The sequence below is a fragment of the Neomonachus schauinslandi genome, chromosome 6, assembly GCF_002201575.2.
Source record: "Neomonachus schauinslandi chromosome 6, ASM220157v2, whole genome shotgun sequence".
Classification (NCBI taxonomy): domain Eukaryota; kingdom Metazoa; phylum Chordata; class Mammalia; order Carnivora; family Phocidae; genus Neomonachus; species Neomonachus schauinslandi.
The window spans coordinates 63,182,841-63,204,939 of record NC_058408.1 but is presented as its reverse complement, the minus strand read 5'-3'; the positions used below and the strand labels follow the sequence as shown (position 1 = coordinate 63,204,939).

The window sequence follows — 22,099 nt, the reverse complement described above, 5'->3', positions numbered from 1 at the left end:
TGTTTCTACCCTTATAGATTACAGACCTCTTGTCCCAAGCTGCTTTCAGGATTTTCTCTTTGTCTCTGAGATTTGTAAGTTTCACTATTAGATGTTGGGGTTTTGACCTATTTTTATTGATTTTGAGGGGGGTTCTCTGTGCCTCCTGGGTTTTGATGCCTGTTTCTTGTCCAGATTAGGGAAGTTCTCTGCTATAATTTGCTCCAAAATACCTTCTGCACCCCTCTCTCTTTCTTCTTCTTCTGGGATCCCAATTATTCTAATATTGTTTCACTTTATGTGATCACATATCTCTCAAATTCTCCCCTTGTGATCCAATAGTTGTTTCTCTCTCTGTTTCTCAGCTTCTTTATTCTCCATCGTCTGGTCTTCTATATCACTAATTCTCTCTTCTGCTTCTTTTATCCTAGCAGTTGGAGCCTCCATTTTTTTTTTTGCATCTCATTAATAGCCTTTCTGATTTCAAGTTGGTTAGATTTTAGTTCTTTTATCTCTCCAGAAAGAGATTACCTAGTGTCTTCTGTGCTTTTTTTCCAAGCCCAGCTAGTATTTTATAATTGTTATTCTGAACTCTAGTTCTGACATCTTACTAATGTCCATATTGATTAGGTCCCTGGCAGTCAGTACTGCCTCTTGTTCTCTTTTTTTTTTTGTGAGTCTTTCCATCTTGTCATTCTGTCCACAGAAGAATAGACAAATGGGAGAACAAAATACTAAAAGGGCAACAATGACCCCAGAATAATATAGACTAAACAAATCAGAAGAGACCTGAAACCAGGAAAAAAAAAAAAATCAGACAGGTGAGCAGAATAGAGCAATATGCTGGATTCTGTGTGTAGTTTGGTCTGTTTTTTAGAAAACTAGATCCCAAAATTGTAAAGAAAAAAAAAACTTGTATATGTACAAAAATATGAAAGGATCGAATTCAACTGTAAAAATCGAAATTAAACAAGAAAAAACAAAAGAGAAAGAAACAACAACAATAACAACACAGGCAGTGCTATAAACAGACAGGGGAATAGAACAGAGCAATCATTATCTCTTCAGTGTCTTTTGGTCAGTTTGTTAGAGGAAACCACATCTCAAAATTGTAAAGAAAGAAAAACTTATATATATAAAAATAAAATTAAATACATTGAGAGGATAGAATGTAACTATAAAGATGAAAATTAAAAAAGACTTTAACAAAACAAACCCTCCCCCCCAAAAAAGGAAGAATTGAGAGAGAAAGAGAGAATATGATCAGGCAGATGAATAGAACAGAGCCATACAGAAGATTTTGGGTGTATTTTGGTCTGTTAAAAGAAACTGTATCCCAAAATTTTAATGAAAGAAAAACTTATATAAAAATAAGGTTAAATACAATGAAGGGATAGAATATGACTGTAAAATGAAAATTAAAAAAGATTTTAAGAAAGGAATTGATAAGAAGTTGGTTGAAAAAGGAAAGAAGAAGAATTTTAAAAAAGAAAAGTAAAGAAAATTAAAAAAATTAAAGTTGAAAGACTAAAGAATCATGGGAAAAAAAGCCATGAATTCTATGTGCTGTATTCTGCTAGCTCTGGAGGTTTGCAGTTCTCATTGGTTGGTAAACTTGGTCTAGGCTAGATAGTCTTGCTGATCTTCTGGGGGAGGGGCCTATTGCATTGATTCTCAAAATGTCTTTGCCCCAGGCAGAATTGCACTGCCCTTGTCAGGTGCCAGGCTAAGTAATCTGCTCCTTTTTGCTCTATGTGGCTTTTGTTCCCCAAAGGCTTTCCGTGCAGCTTTAGAGGATGAGAATAAAAATGGTGGTCCTCAATCTCTGGCCCCGGAGCTAAAAGCTCAGTGAGGGTTAGGGTTAGGAAAGCAGTCAATCACTCCTGTCTCCCTACTCTCTGGCTGCACTCTGTGCTCACCCAGCATGTGATGGAGAGTTTCTATCTCAGGCACACAACCCAAACCCAGCAGACTCCTGCACCACCTCTCCCAGGGGAGGAGAGGGGGGTCTCTCCAGTTCTGCTGCTTGTTGGGGCCCTGCTCAAAGAGCAGTGGCCTGACTGTGCCACAGAGCACAGTTACGGCAACCCCGAGCTGAGAGCTCACTTCTGTGCTTACTCTTTGCAGCCAGCCTCCCTGCTCTGATACCTGGGAGCTCTGTCACACTCAGGCACCCCTGGTCTTCCTGTGACCCTGAGGATCTTGAGACCACACTGCCCCAGTGAGGGTTTCACCCCCCCGCTTAGCCACCTGAGCAAAGTCCCTCACTGGAGCAGACTTCTAAAAGTTCTGATTTTGTTCTCCCCTGCTCTATCACTTGCAGGTAGCTGGTGATGGAGGCTTCCTCCCCCCGTGGTCTATTTTCCCATATATCACCTTGGATTCAATCCTCCACACCTCCTACCTTGCAGAAAGTGGTCGCTTTTCTATTCGTAGAGTTGCAAGCTATTCTTTTCTTCCATCTCCGGTTGAGTTTGCAGGTGTTCAGAATGGTTTGATAGCTATCTAGCTGAATTCCTGGGACAAGACGAAATTAAGGTCTCCTACTCCTCTGCCATCTTGGGCTCTTCTCCTATTATTGTTATTTTTAAAGATTTTATTTTTAAGTAATCTCTACACCCAACGTGGGGCCCAAACTCACAACCTTAAGATCAAGAGTTGCATGTTCTTCCAATTGAGCCAGCCAGGCACCTCTATTATTATTGTTTTTTAAGGCTAGGAGTAAGAACAGAGCTTACGTCAGTAGTAAAATGTTCTTTATTTGCAGATGACATGATTATCTATGTAGAAAATCCCAAAGAACAAATTAAAAAAAAAATCCTGGAACTAATAAGCAATTGTAGCAAGGTTGCAGGATACAAGGTTAATACACAAAAGTCAATTCTCATGCTTTATAAAACTAGCTTACCACTTATATGTATTGTTAAACAATATATTATTTAATTTTTCAAGTTTTGCACTTTATATAGATGAAATCATACTGTACTTTTCTTCCATGACGACTTGCCTTTTTCTTTCAATGTTGTTTGTGAAATTCATTCATGGTGATTTGGGTTGTTGTGTTTGATTCATTTTTACTGCTGTATAATGCATATATTCTATAGCATAATTATAGGAAGCTTACCCATTTCACTATGAATGGAAATTAGAATTTCAATTTTTTTCTTGTTATTAGAAACAATTCTGCTACAAATATACACATCTCCTGGTGCACTTGTGCATGGATTTCTGTAGAATATATGCTGCTATTGAATTGCTGAACCTTTGGTATGTGCATCTTTAGCTTTGTGTGATAATGTAAAATTATCTTACAAATTGGTCGTGCAGTGTGTTTCCATTGTTGCAGTGTGCTATATGTATATGGCCAGCCCTAGATTTCAAAATATTTCAAAAATGCAGTAAAAATTAATGTAATTAAATTGTTATACTAGAAAATATTCACTTAATGCAAAAGAAAACAATAGAGGAACAGAGGACCAAAAAAGACATGAGAAATATAGAAAGTGAAAATAAAATGGCAGACATAAATCCAACTATATCAATAATAACTTTAAATGTGAGTGTACTAAACAGTCTAATCAAATGGCAGGGATTATCAGACTGATAACAAAATAAGTTCCAACTATATGTTGTCTATAGGAGATACATTTAAGATTCAAAAATACAGATATGTTGAGGGGCACCTGGGTGGCTCAGTCAGTTAAGCATCTGACTTCGGCTCAGGTCATGATCTCCGGGTCCTGGGATGGAGCCCCATGTTGGGCTTCCTGCTCAGCGGGGAGTCTGTTTCTCCCTCTCCCTCTGCCCCTCCTCCTGCTTGTGCACGCTCTCTCTCTATTTCTCAAATAAATAAATAAAATCTTTAAAAAAATACAAGTATGTTGAAAGTAAAGGGTAAAAAAAAGATATTATGCAAAGGCAACCATAGAAAGCTGGAATGGCTATAGTAGTATCAGAGAAAATAACTAAAGCAAAAACAGTACAAAGATAAAGAACATTTTATAATGTAAAGATAGTCTGTCATCCATCAGGAAAGTATAATAATTATAAACATATTCATCTGACAACAGAGACCCAAAATACATGAAGTAAAAACTGACAGAATGAAGGGGGAAATAGTTCAACAATAATAATAGTTGGAGACTTTGATATACCATTTTCAATAATGGGATAGAACAACTAGCAAAAGATCAACAAAGAGATAGAACACTTAAACAACTCTCTATACCAACTAGACCTAACAGATATCTACAGGACACTCCACCCAACAACAGACTATACATTCTTCACAAGTGCACATGGAAAATTCCCCAGGACAGACTGTATGTTAGGCCATGAAACAAACTTCAATACATATAAGAGAATTGAAATCACACAAGATATTTTCTCTGACAACAAAGAAATGAAATTAGATACCATATGACTCACAATTTCAATCCTAGGTATACACCCAGGTGAAATAAAAACATTATGTCTACACAAAGACTTGTAAATAAATGTTCACAGCAGCACTACTCATAATAGCCTAAAAGTGGACAAAATCAAAATGTCCATCACCTGAAGAATGAATTTTTTTAGAAGTTGGCGTATCCACATAATGGAATATTATTTGGCAATTTTTATTCCTTTTTAGGAATGGAATACTGATACATGCTACAACATGGATGAACCCTGAAAACATTATGCTAACTGAAAGAAGCCAGTTGCAAAAGACCATATATTGTATGATTCTCTTGATAGAAAATATCCAGAATAGGCAAATCCATAGAGACAGAAAATAGATTAGTAGTACCAAGGGCTGGGAGGAGGAGAGAATAGGGTTTCTTTTTGAGTTGATAAAGATGTTCTAGAATTGAACAGTAGTGATAGTTCCACAACTCTGTAAATATACTAAAAGCCATTGAAATTGTACACTTTAAAAGTGTACAATTACATCATGTGTACAAAATATGTACATTTTGTGTACAATTATACACAAAAAAGTGTACAAAAATACATCATGTGTATATGAAACTCCATAAAATTAACACTAGAAAAGAAACAAATGGTACCTATAACCTTCCTACCTGCCTGCTAAATCAGACAAGCCTTTAGATGGTTTTATAATGGCTATTTCTCCTACCTCCCTATCTCCCAAAGTTTTATAAAGTTGGCAAGAATTTTAGCCCCAGATTATTATGATTGTTTAAAACCATCTTCTCTTTCTGAATGTCATCCTTTACTTTACTCATGAATTCAACTTCTTTGCATCTCCTGAAATGTGTCTGCCTTCTCAGGTTTCTTCTTGAAAGCTCTTGTATATGTTGCCTCTCTGTTTGGAATGCTCCCCCAATTGGCTAACTTTTATTTCTTTTCAATAATGCAGATGTCACCTCTTTAGAAAAGTCCTCCTTGATTCCCTTTCATCCAAACCTTAACTGGTGCACCCTCTATTCCATTTCACCTGGGTTCATCTCTATTTTTTACTTGTCTCCCCACCTCAGGTAAGGTCATTGAGGGCAGGAATTATATCTTTTAGTTATAAGCACCTTGCCCCATGCCTAGTTGTAATAGATTAAGAAAGCCTGTCTAAACCCCATAAGCACTTACTGAATTTAACAGTAACAGATTTTATCTTTCAGGTGGGATTTGTTGTGTGTCTATGTGTGTACTAATGGTGGTAACGATTGTGGCATCAGTTACACCACTGTGGTTCACTTTTCTGAACCGGCAGGAAGCATTTTGAGATATTGCCAGGATTTGCCCACATCCTGAATGAGGCTCTGGGACTGAAGTTTAGCTATTAATATCAGTTGTAAAATGATAATCCAGAAGTGTGACTGGCAGTTTCTAAGCTGGTAACTAGTTTTGATTGTTACAATTTTTTTGTGCATCATGAAAGAAGCTACTTGGAAATTACATATATTACATGAAATTTCACTAGGGTTTTAAAATTTCTTTTTTTTTATTATGCTTAGTTAGCCACTGTATAGTACATAATTAGTTTTTGATATAGTGTTCAATGATTCATTAGTTAAGTATAACACCCAGTGCTCATCACAGTATGTGCCCTCCTCAATACCCATCACCCTGTTACCCCCTACCCCCAACCTCCTCTCCTCTGACACCCCCAGATTGTTTCTCAGTGTCCATAGTCTCTCATGGTTCATTTCCCCCTCTTTACTTTAAATTTCTGATAGTTATTTTACTAAATTTTAAAAATAAAATTTATATGTGAAATTTTAAAATTAAATACCCATTCTTCATTTTGTCATATGGAAGATAAATTCTTCTCCTCAGAGTTGTATATATGCCAGGCTTCTGTCCCAAAGTGGCCAACTGCTTGGTAAGTATTATGGAATTCTGTAAAAAAAAAAAAAAATCCTCTTTTTACTTTTCATAGACAAAATTATTCTGAAATTAAATCATGATATATTGAATTTGTTATTTAGCTAAGACATTATTTATATTTATACATTTACCAGATTTTCAAGAGTCTGGTTTTTTCTACCATATAACTTCCTCCCCATTGAACTTCATGAATCACAAATAAGTTGTAATACTATTTCCAACATATTGAAAATACTATACATAGTTAGAGTCCTGAATGAATTGAGATTATGGGGACCTTTAAATAAATACCCTCATGTTTTAATTTCAATGAACTGTGTAATGGAATTTCTAAAACTAATCTGTTAGAATTATTTCTATATGAATCTGACTTCAAAACAACATATTCTTTAAAAAAAAAAAGATTTTATTTGAGAGAGAGAATACAAGCAGGGTGAGGGGCAGAGGGAGAGGGAGAAGCAGACTCCCTGCTGAGTGCAGAGCCCTACTTGGACCCTACACGGACCCCATGCAGGGATCCATGTGGGGCTCCATCCCAGGACTCTGAGATCATGACCTGAAGTAAGACACTTACCCGACAGCCACCCAGCCACCCCCAACATAATCTTTCAAGGTAGGTTTCAAATGACATCTGGAGGCTTTAACAAAAATTCTCTTAGTAATCTGACATGCTTCCTCTTGTTCTAATGAGATTTAAGGCGTAGTTGAATTGACTGGAATTTTTCCCGATAGGTATTTTTGGAATAGGGGCAATGGTTTCATTATAGGGAATCCCTAGAATAAAAAATCAGATAATGAGGGTCAGCCTAAAATTCCACAGCTTCTGGGGCACCTGGCAGTCTCAGTTGGTTAAGCCTCCGACTCTTGGTTTTGGCTCAGGTCCTGATCTCAGGGTCGTGAGATCCAGCCTGCTTCCGGCTTCATGCTCAGTGTAGAGTCAGCTGGAGATTCTCTCTCTCCTTCTGCCTCTGTCCCTCCCCCTGCTCACACATGCTCTCTCTCTCAAAATACATAAATAAATACATACATAAATAAATATACATAAATAAAAAATATATAAATCTTTAATAAAAAATAAATAAAATAAAATTCCATGTCTTCCTTCTGCCCTAATCCTCCAATAATGCCCCAGTTAATTTCCTAGAAATGTCAACCATCAACAAAGGAGCCTTTGGGATTGCTATGATGAGTGTCAGTTAGAGTGTATTCATTGGGACTATGGGGTTATCTAATAGGATTTAACCTAATTTTGAGAGTGAATGTGGTCAGGTAAGGCCTCCTTGAAGAATACACATTTATTGATTTTGATAGAGAAGTATAGATTTGCCTGGTATATAATAAATTATGGATATTTTAAATTTTACTTCTGAAAATCTTATTCACTATTCAGAATTTTATTTTATTTTTTTCACTATTCAGAATTTTAAATACAACTGTCTTTCATATAACTGCAAAGGAAAGGAATAAATGTAGCATAGACTAAGACAGGAATAAAACATAGTAAGTGCCATATACCAAAAATATAATAGAAAAAAGGATAGTTTAAGGAAAAGTTAAGACAATCATTTGAAGAAGCTTATTAAAAAACATGGTTTTCCATCAAGAGGATAATTCGTTGTCATTAAAGATAATTTTATAAATATGGCAAAATTAACACATAGAAATTATAAAAATAAAAAACACATTTAGTATATTTCTTAGAATTTACCAAATGTAGGCTACTGTTATGCATCCATGTTTTATAACTAGAAGTCTATAGAAACATCATTTTTTAATGATAGTATGATAGTCCATTGAGTGAATTATCATCATTGATTTAACACTCCCCTACTGGACATTGAGGTAATTTTTATTTTTTCACTATTATAAATATTATTGCCATGGATATCATCAGATGTACAGTCTTTTCCACACTAAAGACTATTTCTTTAATTAGATTCTTGGAAATGTGATTACTGGGTCAAAAGCTATGAACACTTTAAAAACTCTTGATACGTACTATTGAAATAATTTCTAAAAGGACTGTGTGAATTTATTTTATTATTAGTAATTTATGACAGAACAAATTTCATGATGCTGATGTCAAACTCCATATTATTATTTTAAAAAGTATTTTTCTAGTTATAACATCAATATATGGTTATAGAAAATTAATATACTTCGTGTTTATCTGATATGTTTTTTCAGCAGCATTTGATACATTGGACTAATCTCCCCTTTTAAAACACTCTCTTACTTGGCTTCCATGTTACCATTTGCTCCTTGCTCTATTAGAGATCCCCAGGCTTGGTCCCAGATTTTCTTCCTCCCAGTACCCTTCTCATAGTACATTCTCTTCCTAGGTAATCTCACTCAATCACATGGCTTCAAGTATCATTCCATTCCTATAAAACTGATCGAATTATATGGCCCAGATCCCAAATTTTATATCTAGCTCCAGATCTATGTACCTAACTAGATTTTTAATGATTTCCTTGTCTTACACTTCAAACCAATATGTCCAAAACTGCACTGCTGCCTTGAGGCTCTGCCTCCTAAATCTGCATTAATATATTTTTTAAAAGATTTTATTTATTTATTAGAGAGAGAGAGAGAGAGAAAGCACAAGCAGGGGGAGTGGCAGGCAGAGGGAGAAGCAGGCTCCTCGCTGAGCAAGGAGCCTGATGCGGGACTTGATCCTAGGACCCTGGGATCATGACCTGAGCCGAAGGCAGACGCTTAACCGACTGAACCACCCAGGCATCCCTCTGCATTAATATTTGTTGAATGAATAAAGAAGAAAAAAATGTCATCACCCAGAAGAGAGTATAGTTCTTTCACAATACAGCTGTGAGAGGAACATTCCAGACAGAACGAACAACAGTTACAAAGGCTCTAAGGGAGGAGAGGAATTATTATGGTTGAGGAATTGAAAGGAAGATAATGGCTAAAATGTAGTAAGAGAGAAATAGTACAGGAAAAGGTTAGATAAAAGACAGGCAGGAACCACATCATGCTAAGCATTGTCGGTCCTGGAAAATAGTTTGGATTTTATTCTTAGTACAATCAGCAAATGTTAAAGGCATTTAAAAATAGAATTATAACTATTTTTTTGAAATAGTTTGACTCACAAGAAGTGAGTCAGCTTTCCCCAATGACAATAGCTTATATAATCTTAGTGTATGTCAAAACCCAGGAAATTGATGATATAACACTGTTAACTCAGGTATGAACCTCATTAAAATTTCATCATTCTTTTTTACAAAGTGCTTCTTTTTTTGTGTATAGTTCTGTGAAATTTTATCATATGTCTAGATTTATGTAACCATCACCACAATATAGAACTGTTATAGAATACAGATTATGGAACTGTTCCATCACAAATAACAAACTCCTTCATGTTAACCCTTAAGAGTCACAACTGGCCTGCTAACTCTAACTTCTGGCAATCACTTATCTGTTTTCAATTAGTACAGTTTTGTCACCTCTAAAATCTTCTATAAATGGAATCATACATTATGCAACACTTAAAATTGACTTTTTAACTCCACATCTATCCAAGTTGTTGTGTGTATCAATAGTGCATTATTTAAACATAAAAGGGAAAACTATAAAATCTCTAGAAGAAAACAGACAAATCTTCATGACATTGGATCTAACATTGATTTTTTTGATATGACTCCAAAGGCATAGGCAACTAAAGGAAAAATAGACAAATTGGACCTCATCAAAATTTAAAACTTTTGTGTACCAAAAGACACTCTCAAAAGAGTAAAATGGCAACTCACAGAATGGAAGAAAATATTTGCAAATCACATATAATACAACAGGTTAATATACAGAATATATAATGAACTTCTAAAACTCAACAACAACAACAAAACCCAATTAAAAAATAGACAAAGGACTTGACTAGCATTTATCCAGAGAAGATTATACAAATAGCCAATAAGCACATGAAAAGATACTCAACATTACTAATCATTAAGGAAATGCAAATCAAAACCATGGTGAGATACAACTTCATATCCATTAGGATGACTATTATTAAAAATAAAGGTTTTGACAAACTATGAAAAGAGCCTAGATGTCCATCGATAGAGGAATGGATAAAGAAGATGTGGTGTATATACATATATACAATGGAATATTATGCAGCCATTAAAAAAATGAAATCTTGCCATTTGCAACGATGTAGAGGGTATTATGCTAAGCAAAATAAGTCAATCAGAGAAAGACAATTATCATATGATCTCACTGATATATGGAATTTGGGAAACAAGGCAGAGGATCATAGGGGAGGAGAGGAAAAAATGAAATAAGATGAAACCAGAGAGGGAGACAAACCATAAGAGACTTTTAATCATAAGACACAAACTGAGGGCTGCTGGAGAGGAGAGGGGTGGGAGGGATGGGGTGGCTGGGTGATGGACATTGGGGAGGGTATGTGCTATGCTGAGCATTGTGAACTGTGTAAGACTGACGAATCCCAGACCCGTACCCCCGAAATAAATAATACATTATATGCTAATTAAAAAAAAGAAATAAAATATGACATTTGAGTAAAAAAAAATTAAAGGTTTTACTGATAAATTTTGCTAAAAATTTAATGAAGAATTAATGCTTATCCTTCTCAAACTCTTCCAAAAAATCAAAGAAAAGGGAATGCTCCCAAACTCATTTTACAAGTCCAGCATTACCCTGATACCAAAACCAGAAAAGGACACTACTAGAAGACAAATTACAGTCCAATAGTACTGATGAATACAGATGCAAAATTCTCAACTACATACTAACCAACCAAATTCAATAGCACACACATGATGATCAAGTGGGATTTTTCCCTGGGATGCAAGGATGGTTCAACATACACAAATCAACAAATAAGTTACATCACATGAATAGAATGAAAGACAAAAATCATATGATTATCTCAGTAGAATCAGGAAAAACATTTGACAAAATTCTACATCTGTTTATGATAAAAACTCCTTTATAAGTTATGTGTAGAAGAAACATACCTCAACATAACAAAGGCAATATCTGACAAAAATCACAGCTAACATCATACTCAATGGTGAATGGTTGAAAACTTTTTCTGTAATATTAGGAACAAGACAAGGGTTCCCACCTTTAACTCTTATTCAACACAGTACTGGAAGTCCTAACCAGAGAAACCAAGCAAGAAAAAGAAAGGCATCAGAATAGGAAAGGAGAAAGTAAAATTGTCTCTGTTTGCTAATGATATGACCTTGTATATAGAAAATCCTAAAATTCCACCAAAAAAACCCCCCAAAAAAACAAAACAAAACCCTGTTAGATCTAATCCAAAAGTTATTAAAGTTGCAGGATACAAATTAACATACAAAAATCAGTCATATTTCTATATACTAACAATAAATTACCTGAAAAAGAAATAAAGAAAATGCTCTCATTTACAATAGCATCAAAACAATAAAATACTTAGGAATAAAATTAACCAAGAAGGTGAAGGATCTGTACTCTGAAAACTATAAGACACTGATGAAAGAAATTGAAGAAGACAAAAATAAATGAAAGGTATTTCTGTGTTCATTACTGAAAGCCATTTATAGATTCAATATAATCCCTATTAAGAGTTTAATGGCATTTTTTTGCAAAGGTAGAAAAAAGAATCCTAAAATTTATATGGAACCAAAAAAGATTCCGAATAGCCAAGGCAATCCTGAGAAAGAAGAATAAAGCAGGAGGTATCACACTTCCTGATTTCAAGCTATGTTATAAGGCTATAGTAATCAAAACAGGATGATCCTGGCATTAAAAACAGACAAATAGGGGGCGCCTGGGTGGCTCAGTCGTTAAGCGTCTGCCTTCGGCTCAGGTCATGATCCCAGGGTCCTGGGATCGAGCCCCGCATCGGGCTCCCTGCTCCACGGGAAGCCTGCTTCTCCCTCTCCCACTCCCCCTGCTTGTGCTCTCTCTCTCGCTGTGTCTCTCTCTGTCAAATAAATAAATAAAATCTTTAAAAAAAAAAACAGACAAATAGATCATTGGAACAGAATTGGAAGTTCAGAAATAAACTGAAGCATATGCAATAAACTACTACTTGACAAGGAGCCAAGAACACTAGATGGAGAAGAGTCTCTTCAACAAATTGTGCTGAGGAAAATTGGATATTCATGAGTAAAAGATTGACACTAGACACCATCTTACACTACTCACAAAAATTAACTCAAAATTGATTAAAATCTTAAATGTAAGACCTGAAACTATAAAACTCCTAGAAGAAAACATAGGAAAAAAGCTCTTTGACATGGGTCTTGGCATTGATTTTTTTGCGGTATGACACAACACAAGAAACAAAAGCAAAATTAAACAAGTGGGGCAATGTCAAATTTAAAAAGCTTCTGCACAGAAAAAGAAACAACAAAGTGAAAATATAACCTATGGAATGGGAAAAATATTTGCAAAGCTTTACCTCATAAGGGATTAATATTCAAAATGTTTGAAGAACTCATATAACTCAATAGCTACAAGTCAAATAATCTGATTGAAAAATGGTCAAAAAACCTGAACAAGCATTTTTCCAAAGAAGACATAAAAATGGGCAATGGGTACTTGAAAAGATGCTCAACATCACCAGTTATTAGGAAAATGCAAATCAAACCCACAATGAGATGATACCTCATGTCTGTTAGCATAGCCTTAATTAAAAAAAAACACAAGATAACAAATGCTGGTCTGGATATGGAAGAAAGGGAACCCTTGTACCTTGGTGCAACTGGTACAGCCACTATGGAAAACAGTATGGAGGATTGTAAAACAAACTAACAAACAAAAATAGAATGACCATATGACCTAGCAATCTCACCTCTGGGAATATATTCAAAGGAAATGAAAACACTAACCCAAAAGCTATCTGCACCTCCATATTCATAGAAGCATTATTTATAATAGCCAACACATGGAAACAACCTGTGTCCAATGATGAATGAACAGATAAAGAAATTGTGATATATATACTATATATATTATAGTATTATAATATGAATATGAATATTATTCAGCCATAAAATAAACCCCAAGGAAATCCTGCCATTTGTGACAACATGAGGGCATTATGCTAAGTGAAAGAAGTAAGAGAAAGACAAATACTGGATGATCTCACTTATATGTGGAGTCTTTTTAAAAAACCAAATTTATGGAAAAAGAGATCAGATTTATGATCACCAGAGGCAGGCATGTGGGGAAGGAAAATTGGAGAAAGTGATGAAAGGTACAAACTTCATTTATAAGATAAATAAGTACTAGGGATGAGATATACAGCATTGTGACTACCACTAACACTGCTGTATGGTATATGGGAAAGTTGTTAAGAGAGTAAATCCTAAAAATTCTCATCTTAAGAAGAAACCCTCCTCCCTCCCTCCCTCTCTTCCTTCCTTCCTTCGCTTTTTCTATTTATTGTATCTATACGAGATAATGGATGTTAACTCAGTATGTTGTGGTAATCACTTCACAATATATATAAGTCAAGACTTAAACTAACACAGTATGTCAATTTTATCTCAGTAAAATTGGAAAAAATTAAAATTAACAAATGAGGAGTGACATCAGCAAGATGGCAGATGAGGAGGTTCTCTCACAAAAACAACAATTTAACAAATCTTCATGGACAAAAAAAGCTTTGGGAGAGCTCCAGAGTATAATTAAGAAACTTCAGCAACCCAGTGGAGCACAAAATCTGAAGATGGTGCGCAGAAAAGTACAGGAGGCACTTAACCTGCATTACCCTAACCCTCAGGACAGCACAGTTGAATGCCAAGAGGAATTCTGCTGGCTACAACTTCCCATGGGGGAGAAGGAGAGGAGGAGGCTCCAGCAGCCCTCACCACCATCATGGACTTCCACAGCCTTCTCTACAGAGGACCCCCACAGTCTTCACCAATCTGAACCCCAGCATATGAAAGCATAAATCTCACTGTTAAGAAAACTATATAGACAAATGCAGAACAAGGTAAAATTGTAATGGTGATGCATAAATTTTTTTTAATGCTAATCTAAAAGTTAAAGAAGAAAAATTTGTTAATGGATATACAACATAAAAAGAAGTAAAAAAGAAGTCTCTGACTATAAGAACACAAAGGGGGCATAGTAAAAATGTAGTTTTATATGCAATTGAAGTTCTATTAACTTAAACACTTTAACTACAAGATAATTTATGCAAGCCTCAAGGTAATCACAAAGAAAAAACCTTTAGTAGATACACAAAAGATAAAAAGAATCATAGCAAAGCACTACAAAAATCCCCCAAAGGAAGACATCAAGAGAGGAACAAAGCAGCTGCAAATTAGACAGAAAACAATTAACAAAATGGTAATATTAAGTCCTCACCTATCAACAATTTCTTAAATGTAAATGGATTAAATTCCCCAATCAAAAGGTATAGAGGGTCTGAATGGATAAAAACAATAACAAACCAAGATCCAGCAATATGTGGCCCACAAGAGACTCACTTTAGATTTAAAGACACACACAGGCTAAAAGTGAAGGGATGGAGAGGGGCTGGATGGGCAAATTGGGCATGATAGCTCTAGCACTGCCAGGCAGCACTTTCTCCTCTTCACCCAGGTGCTGGCAGTGATCAAAAGAGTGGCCATAGCCCCTAATGAGACTGTTCCTGGGTTGGCTGTGCCTGAGCCTGGTGACCATATGGCTAGTGCAGAGGATGTGGACTCTGTGGAACCTGCTCACCCACTCCCTGTAAGTGAACATGACAAGTGGTATGATGGTGGCAGCAGGTAGCAGGAAGGGGAACCACCAGGAGTATGTGTACAATGGAGAGAAATTATGCTAATCACTCCAGGCTGTTTTTGTTCAGAGTAACCTTGATCAAGGAACACAGATCTTAAACAACAGCATTGAGAAATCGGGCTGGCTTTTTATCCAATTATATCACTCTTTTGTGTCATCTGTTCTTAACCTGTTTATGTCTAGAACATCTATCAGTGAGTTGCTAGGAAGATGCTCAATGTTTGTGTTTTCACCAGATCAGTTTCAGGGACTACTAAAAATTAATCCAAACTGGAAAATCCATAGCCTTCTTGATTTCAGTGCTGGAGATGGAGAAGTCACAAAAATCATGAGCCCTCATTTTGAAGAAATGTATGCCACTGAGCTATCTGAAACTATGATATGACAGCCTCAGAAGAGGAAATACAGAATATCTGGTATAAATGAATGCAGAATAAAGGCTTCCAGTATGATGTCATCAGCTGCTTCAATTTGCTGGACCGTTATGATCAGCCTGTGACTTATTAAAAGATATCAGAAGTGTCCTGGAGCCAACTAGAGGCAGGGTCATCCTTACTCTGGTTTTACCCTTCCATCGCTATGTGGAAAACAGGTGGCAAGTGGGAGAAACCATCAGAAATTTTAGAAATTAAGGGACAGAGTTGGCAAGAACAAGGGAGTGGTCTGCCTAAAGTTTTCAGAAAAGCTGGTTTTGTTATTGAAGCTTTCACCAGCCTACCATACCTGTGTCAAAGCAACACGTATAATGACTACTACATTCTGGATGATGCTGTTTTTATTTTCAAACCAGTACTAACATATGGAGTCCCAAGTCTTCAGAGCAAGAATGCACAATCCAGAAGAGTGTCTGTTTTTGCAATTACACATGTGAAGGGAGGACCTTTGGAGACTGCCATTCTGAATATCATGTAGGAATTTAAAAAGTCAAAATACTAATTATTTCTTTGTAGTGTATAAAAAGAATGTTTTTAAAAAACAAAAACCCGGGGCGCCTGGGTGGCTCAGTTGGTTAAGCGACTGCCTTCGGCTCAGGTCATGATCCTGGAGTCCCTGGATCGAGTCCCGCATCGGGCTCCCTGCTCGGCGAGGAGCCTGCTTCTCCCTCTAACCCTCCCCCCGTCATGTACTCTCTCTCTCTCTCTCTCATTCTCGCTCTCTCAAATAAATAAATCTTAAAAAAAAAAAAAACAAAAACCCAATTCTTTGAGGATTTTTATCAACTCTTTACTCAGTAATACAGGTCAATGATGGAAGATATTTTCTCTACTTAATTGCAGTAGAGACTCATTCCCAGGCAAAGCAATAGTTGTGAATTCACATGGAACCAATAAATATGGATTGTTTTTAATAAAATGAAGACTGGTAATAAAGCTGTCCATTCATTTGCAACTAGTTTGTTATAAAATAGAGCCACTGATACTCTTTCATATTTAGAAATTCTGTCATTATTCAAAAAATGTTTTTAATCATGCTAATAAACTTTTTTGGAGATGAAAAAAAAAGTGAAGGGATGGAAAAAATATTCCATGCAAATGGTAACCAAAACAAAGCAAGGGTGACTGTATTTATATCACAGAAAATAGAATTTAATTAAAAAACTGTCTCTAGAGATAAGGTTATTATATAATGATAAAAGGATCAATTAAACAGGACAAAATAACAATTATAAATATATATATATACTCAACATCAGAGCACCTAACTATATAAAGCAAATATTGACAGATTGGAAGACAGATACAGCAATACAATAATAGTAGGAGTCTTCGATGTCCCACCTTTTTTTTTTCAAGATTTTATTTATTTGAGAGAGAGAGAGAGAGAGAGAGTGAAAGCACAAGTGGGGAGGGGAGGCAAAGGGAGAAGCAGGCTCCCTGTTGAGCAGGGAACCTGATGCGGGGCTCCATCCCAGGACCCTGACTGAGCCACCCAGGTGCCCCAACATCCCACTTTCAATAATGGTTAAAACATCCTGATAGAAAAACAATTAAAAAACAGCTGACTTGAACAACACTATAGACCAAGTGTACCTAACAGACTTATACAAAACTTTTCACCACCAGCAGAAGAATACACGTTCTCCTCAAGTGCATATTTTCCAACCTAGATCATTAGAGGTAAAAAAACACGTCTTAAAAATGTAAGAGGATTAAAATAATTCCAAATATCTTTTCCAACCACAATATAATGAAAGTAGAATTCAGTAACTGTAAGAAAATGTGAAGATTCACACATGCAGGGAAACTAAACAACATACTCTTGAACAACCATTGGATCAAGGAAGAAATCAAAAGGGAAGTTTACAAAGATCTCAAGATGAATGAAAACAAAAACACAACTTATGGATGTATCAAAAGCAGTACTTAGAGGAAAGCAATAAATGTCTACATTAAAAAAGAACAATCCCAAATAAACAATCTAACTTTACACCTCAATGAACTAGAAAAAGAACAAACTAAGCACAAAGTGAGCAGAAGGAAATAAATAATAAAGATCAGAGCAGAAATAAGTCACATAGAGAACAGAAAAACAATAGGGAAAAAAAATCAATGAAACTAAGAGTTGGTGTTTTGAAATATAAACAAAATGGTCAAATCTTAAAATATACTAAGAAAAAAGAAGACTCAAATAAAATCAGAAATGAAAGAGGAGACATTACAACAGATGCTTCAGAAATAAAAAGAATCATAAAAGACTATTAAGAACAACTATATGCTAACAAATTGGATAAACTAGAAGGGATAGATAAATTCCTAGAAACATACAATTTACTAACATTGAATCAAGAAGAGAAAGCTTGAACAGACCAATAACAAATAAAGAGATTGAAGCAACAATCAAATATCTCCCAGAAAAAGAAAACTCAGGAACAGATAGCTGGGTTCATGGGTGAATTCTACCAAACATTCAAAGAAGAATTAATATGAATCCTTCTTCAATTCTTCCAAAAACTAGAAGAGAGAACACTTCCAAACTCATTTTATGAGGCCAGCATGACCCTGATACCAAAGCCAGACTAATACACCAGAAGAAAGAAAACTACAGGCCAATATCTCTGATAAACATAGATGCAAACTCCTTAATAAAACACTAGCAAACCAAATTTCACAGCACATTAAAAAGATTACACACCATGACCAAGTGGGATTCATCCATGGGATGCAAGATAGTTCAACATATGCAAATAAATCCATGTGATACACCACATTAATTGAATGAAAGATAAAAACCACATGATTATCTCAAAAGATGCAGAAAAGCATTTAAAAAAATTCAACATTCATTCATGATAAAAAGTCTCAACAAAATAGGTATAGTAGGAATGTACCTCAACACAATAAAGGATTATCTATATAGAGTCTCCACAGCTAGCATGAAAACCAATGGGGAAAAACTGAAAGCTTTTCCTCAAGATCCAGTACAAGGTAAGGATGCCCAATCTTACCACTTCTATTCAAGTTCTAGCTATAGCAATTAGACAAGAGAAAGAAGTGAAAGGCATTCAAAGCAGAAATGAAGTAAAATTATCTGTTTGCAGATGACATGACCATATATGTAGAACACCCTAAAGAATTAAAAACAAAAGACCCTGTTAGAGCTAGTGAATTAATTTAGTAAAGTTGCAGAATAAAAAAAAAAATCAACATTCAAAATAAGTTGTATTTCTATTCACAAACAATGAACCATGTGAAAAGGAAATAAAAAGAATATAATCTCGTTTACAATAGCAACAACAACAAAAAAGAAAAGAGGAATCAACAAAAGATGTGAAAGATTTCTATACTAAAAATTGTAAAGCACTGGTGAGGAAAATTAAAGAAAACATGGATAAATGTAAAGATATTCCATATTCATGGATTGAAAGAATTAATATTGCTAAAATGTCCTTACTACTCAAAGTGCTTTACAGATTCAATTCATTCCCTATCAAAATCCCAATGCCATTTTACATAAATAGAAAAAACAGTCCTAAAATTTGTATAGAACCACAAAAGACCCCAAATAGCAAACGTAATCTTAATCAAAAAGAACAAAGCTTGAGGGGCACCTGCTGGCTCAGTCAGTTAAGCATCTAACTCTTAGGTTTGGCTCAGGTCATGATCTCAGGGTCCTGAGATGAAGTCCCGCATTGGGCTCCCCACTCAATGGTGAGTCTACTTCCCCTTTCCCTGTCTCTGCCCCTTCCACTGGTCATGCACTCTCTCTGTCTCTAAAATAAATAAATAAATCTTTAAAAAAAAGACAAAGCTGGAGGCATGATACCTCCTGATTTCAATATATATTACAGAGCCATAGTAATCAGAATAGTATAGTACTGCCATAAAAACAGATATATAGACCAGTGGAACAAAATAAAGAGCCCAGCAATAAATCCATGCATTTATAGTCAACTGATTTTTGACAATAGTGCCAAGAATGTACATGGTGAAAGGATAGTTTGTTCAACAAATGGTGTTGGGAAATGGTGTCAGCATGCAGAAGAATTAAATTGAACCCTTATCTTGCATCTTATTTTTAAAATCCACTCAAAATGAACTAAAGACTTAAACATAAGACTTAAAACCATAAAACTACTAGAAGAAAACATAAGGGAAATGCTTCTTGACATTGGTCTGGGCAATGGCAATGACTTTTTTGGATATGACATCAAAAACTCAGGCAACAAAAATGAAAGTAGACAAATCAGATTGCATGAAATTTAAAAGCTTCTGCACATCAAAGGAAACAACCAACAGAGTGAAAAGGCAACCTACTGAATGAGAGAATATATTTGTAAGCCAGATAGATGATAAGAGGTTAATACCCATAACATATAAGGAGCTCAAACAATTCAACAGCAAGAAAAAAATTAACCCTAATAAAAAAATATGGGCAAAGAATCTGAATAAATATTTCTCCAAAGAAGACATACAAAGGGCCCTAACAGGTATATGATAGGTGTTTAACATCACTAATCATCATGGAAATGCAAATCAATCATAAAATCACAGTATCACCTCTCACCTGCCAAAATGGCTATCATCAAAAAGATAAAAAGATAACAAGTGTTGGCAAGATGTGGAGAAAAGAAAATCTTTGTGCACTGTTGGTGGGAATGTAAATTGGTACAGCCATTATACAAACCAGTATGGATGTCCCACAAAAAATTAAAAATAGAACTACCATATGATCTGGCAATCCCACTTCTGGGCATGTATCCAGTGGAAATGTAAACAGAATATCAAAGAGGTATCTGCCTTCTTATGTTCACTACACCATTATTCACAATAGCCAAGATATGGCAATCTAAGTGTCCACCGATAGATTAATAAAGAAAATGTGGTATATGTATACACAAAGGAATATTATTCAGCTTTAATAAAGAAGCTAATCCTGCCATTTGAGACAACATGGATGAACCTGGAGGATGTTATACAAAGTGCAATAAGCTGGACACAGAAAGACAAATACTGCTTAAGCTCATTTTTTTGTGGAATCTAAAAGTCAAACTCATAGAAGCAGACAATAAAATGGTGGTTGCCAGGGGCAAAATGGGGAGATGTTGGCTCAAGTGTACAAAGTTTTAGTTCTGCAGGATAAGTAAGTTCTAGAGATCTAATGTATAGCAACATAACTATAGTTAACAATATTGTATACTTGTAATTTGCTAAAAGGGTAGATGTATTTATTTCTCACCAAACACACAAAGAAAAAGTAAAAGAGAAATGGAAACCATGTGAGGTGATGGGTATGTTAATTAATTTGGAGCAATCATTTCACAATGCATACATATATCAAAACATCAAGTTGTATACACTAAAAATATACAATTTTGTCAATTATACCTCATAACACTGAAAAAAAGGAACAGAAAATAAGTGTTGGTGAGGCAGTGGAGAAATTGGAACCCTTGTGCACTGTTGGTGGGAATGGTACAGTTGCTATGGAAAACAGTATGGCAGTTCCTCAAAAAATTAATAACAGAATTACCACAGGATCTAGCAATTCCACTTTTGGAAACTCAAAACTCAAAAGTTTTGAAAGCAAGGACACAAAAAGATATTCATACAGGGGCGCCTGGGTGGCTCAGTCGGTTAAGCGTCTGCCTTCGGCTCAGGTTATGATCCCAGGGTCCTGGGATCCAGCCCCGCATCCAGCTCCCTGCTCCGCAGGAAGCCTGCTTCTCCCTCTCCCACTCCCCCTGCTTGTGTTCTCTCTCTTGTTGTGTCTCTCTCTGTCAAATAAATAAATATAATATTAAAAAAAAAAGATATTTGTATACCTATGTTCATGACATTTTATTTTATTTTTTTCAGGGTAACATTTTATAATAGTCAAAAGGTAGAATCACCCAAATGCCACTGAAAGATGTATGGATAAACAAAATGTGGTATATACATACAATGGAATATTTTTTACTCTTTTTTAAAAATTTATTTTGTTCCCAGTGTATTTAAAATACAGTGTTATATTGGCTTCCAGCGTACAATATAGTGATTCAACAATCCATATATTACCCCATGTTCATCAAGATAATTATGCGTACTCTTAATTCCCATCACCTATTTCACCCATCCCCCCAGGTAATCATCAGTTTGTTCTCTATAGTTAAGAGTCTGTTTTTTGGTTTATCTTTCTCTTTTTTTTTCCCTTTGTTCATTTCTTCTGTTTCTTAAATTCCACATATGAGTGAAATCATATGATATTTGTCTTTCTATGACTAACTTATTTTGCTTAGCATTATATGCTCTAGATTCATCCATGTGTTGCAAATGGCAAGATTTCATTCTGTTTTATAGCTGAATAATATTCCATTGTATACATATATACATTATATATATACATATATACAATATATATGTATATATCATACATTATATACTATATATGTATATATACAATATGTACAATATTATATATGTACACACATATTATACATGTATATACATATCATATATGTATATATTATATATGTATATATATGTATAATATGTATACATTATATTCCATTTTATAAATATACATATATATATATATA

General features: G+C 35.2%; 1 protein-coding gene and 1 pseudogene across 1 annotated transcript in view; one reads left to right on the top strand and one right to left on the bottom strand.

Annotated features, from left to right (window-relative positions):
• The window catches only part of CATSPERE (catsper channel auxiliary subunit epsilon), a 163,029-nt gene that overhangs the window by 78,517 nt on the left and 62,413 nt on the right, over positions 1-22,099 (bottom strand). Inside the window, 1 exon segment of the mRNA XM_044916200.1 lies at positions 6,226-6,321. Within this exon segment, the coding sequence (XP_044772135.1) occupies positions 6,226-6,321 (96 nt within the window).
• Positions 14,936-15,993, top strand: LOC110574169 (annotated as a pseudogene).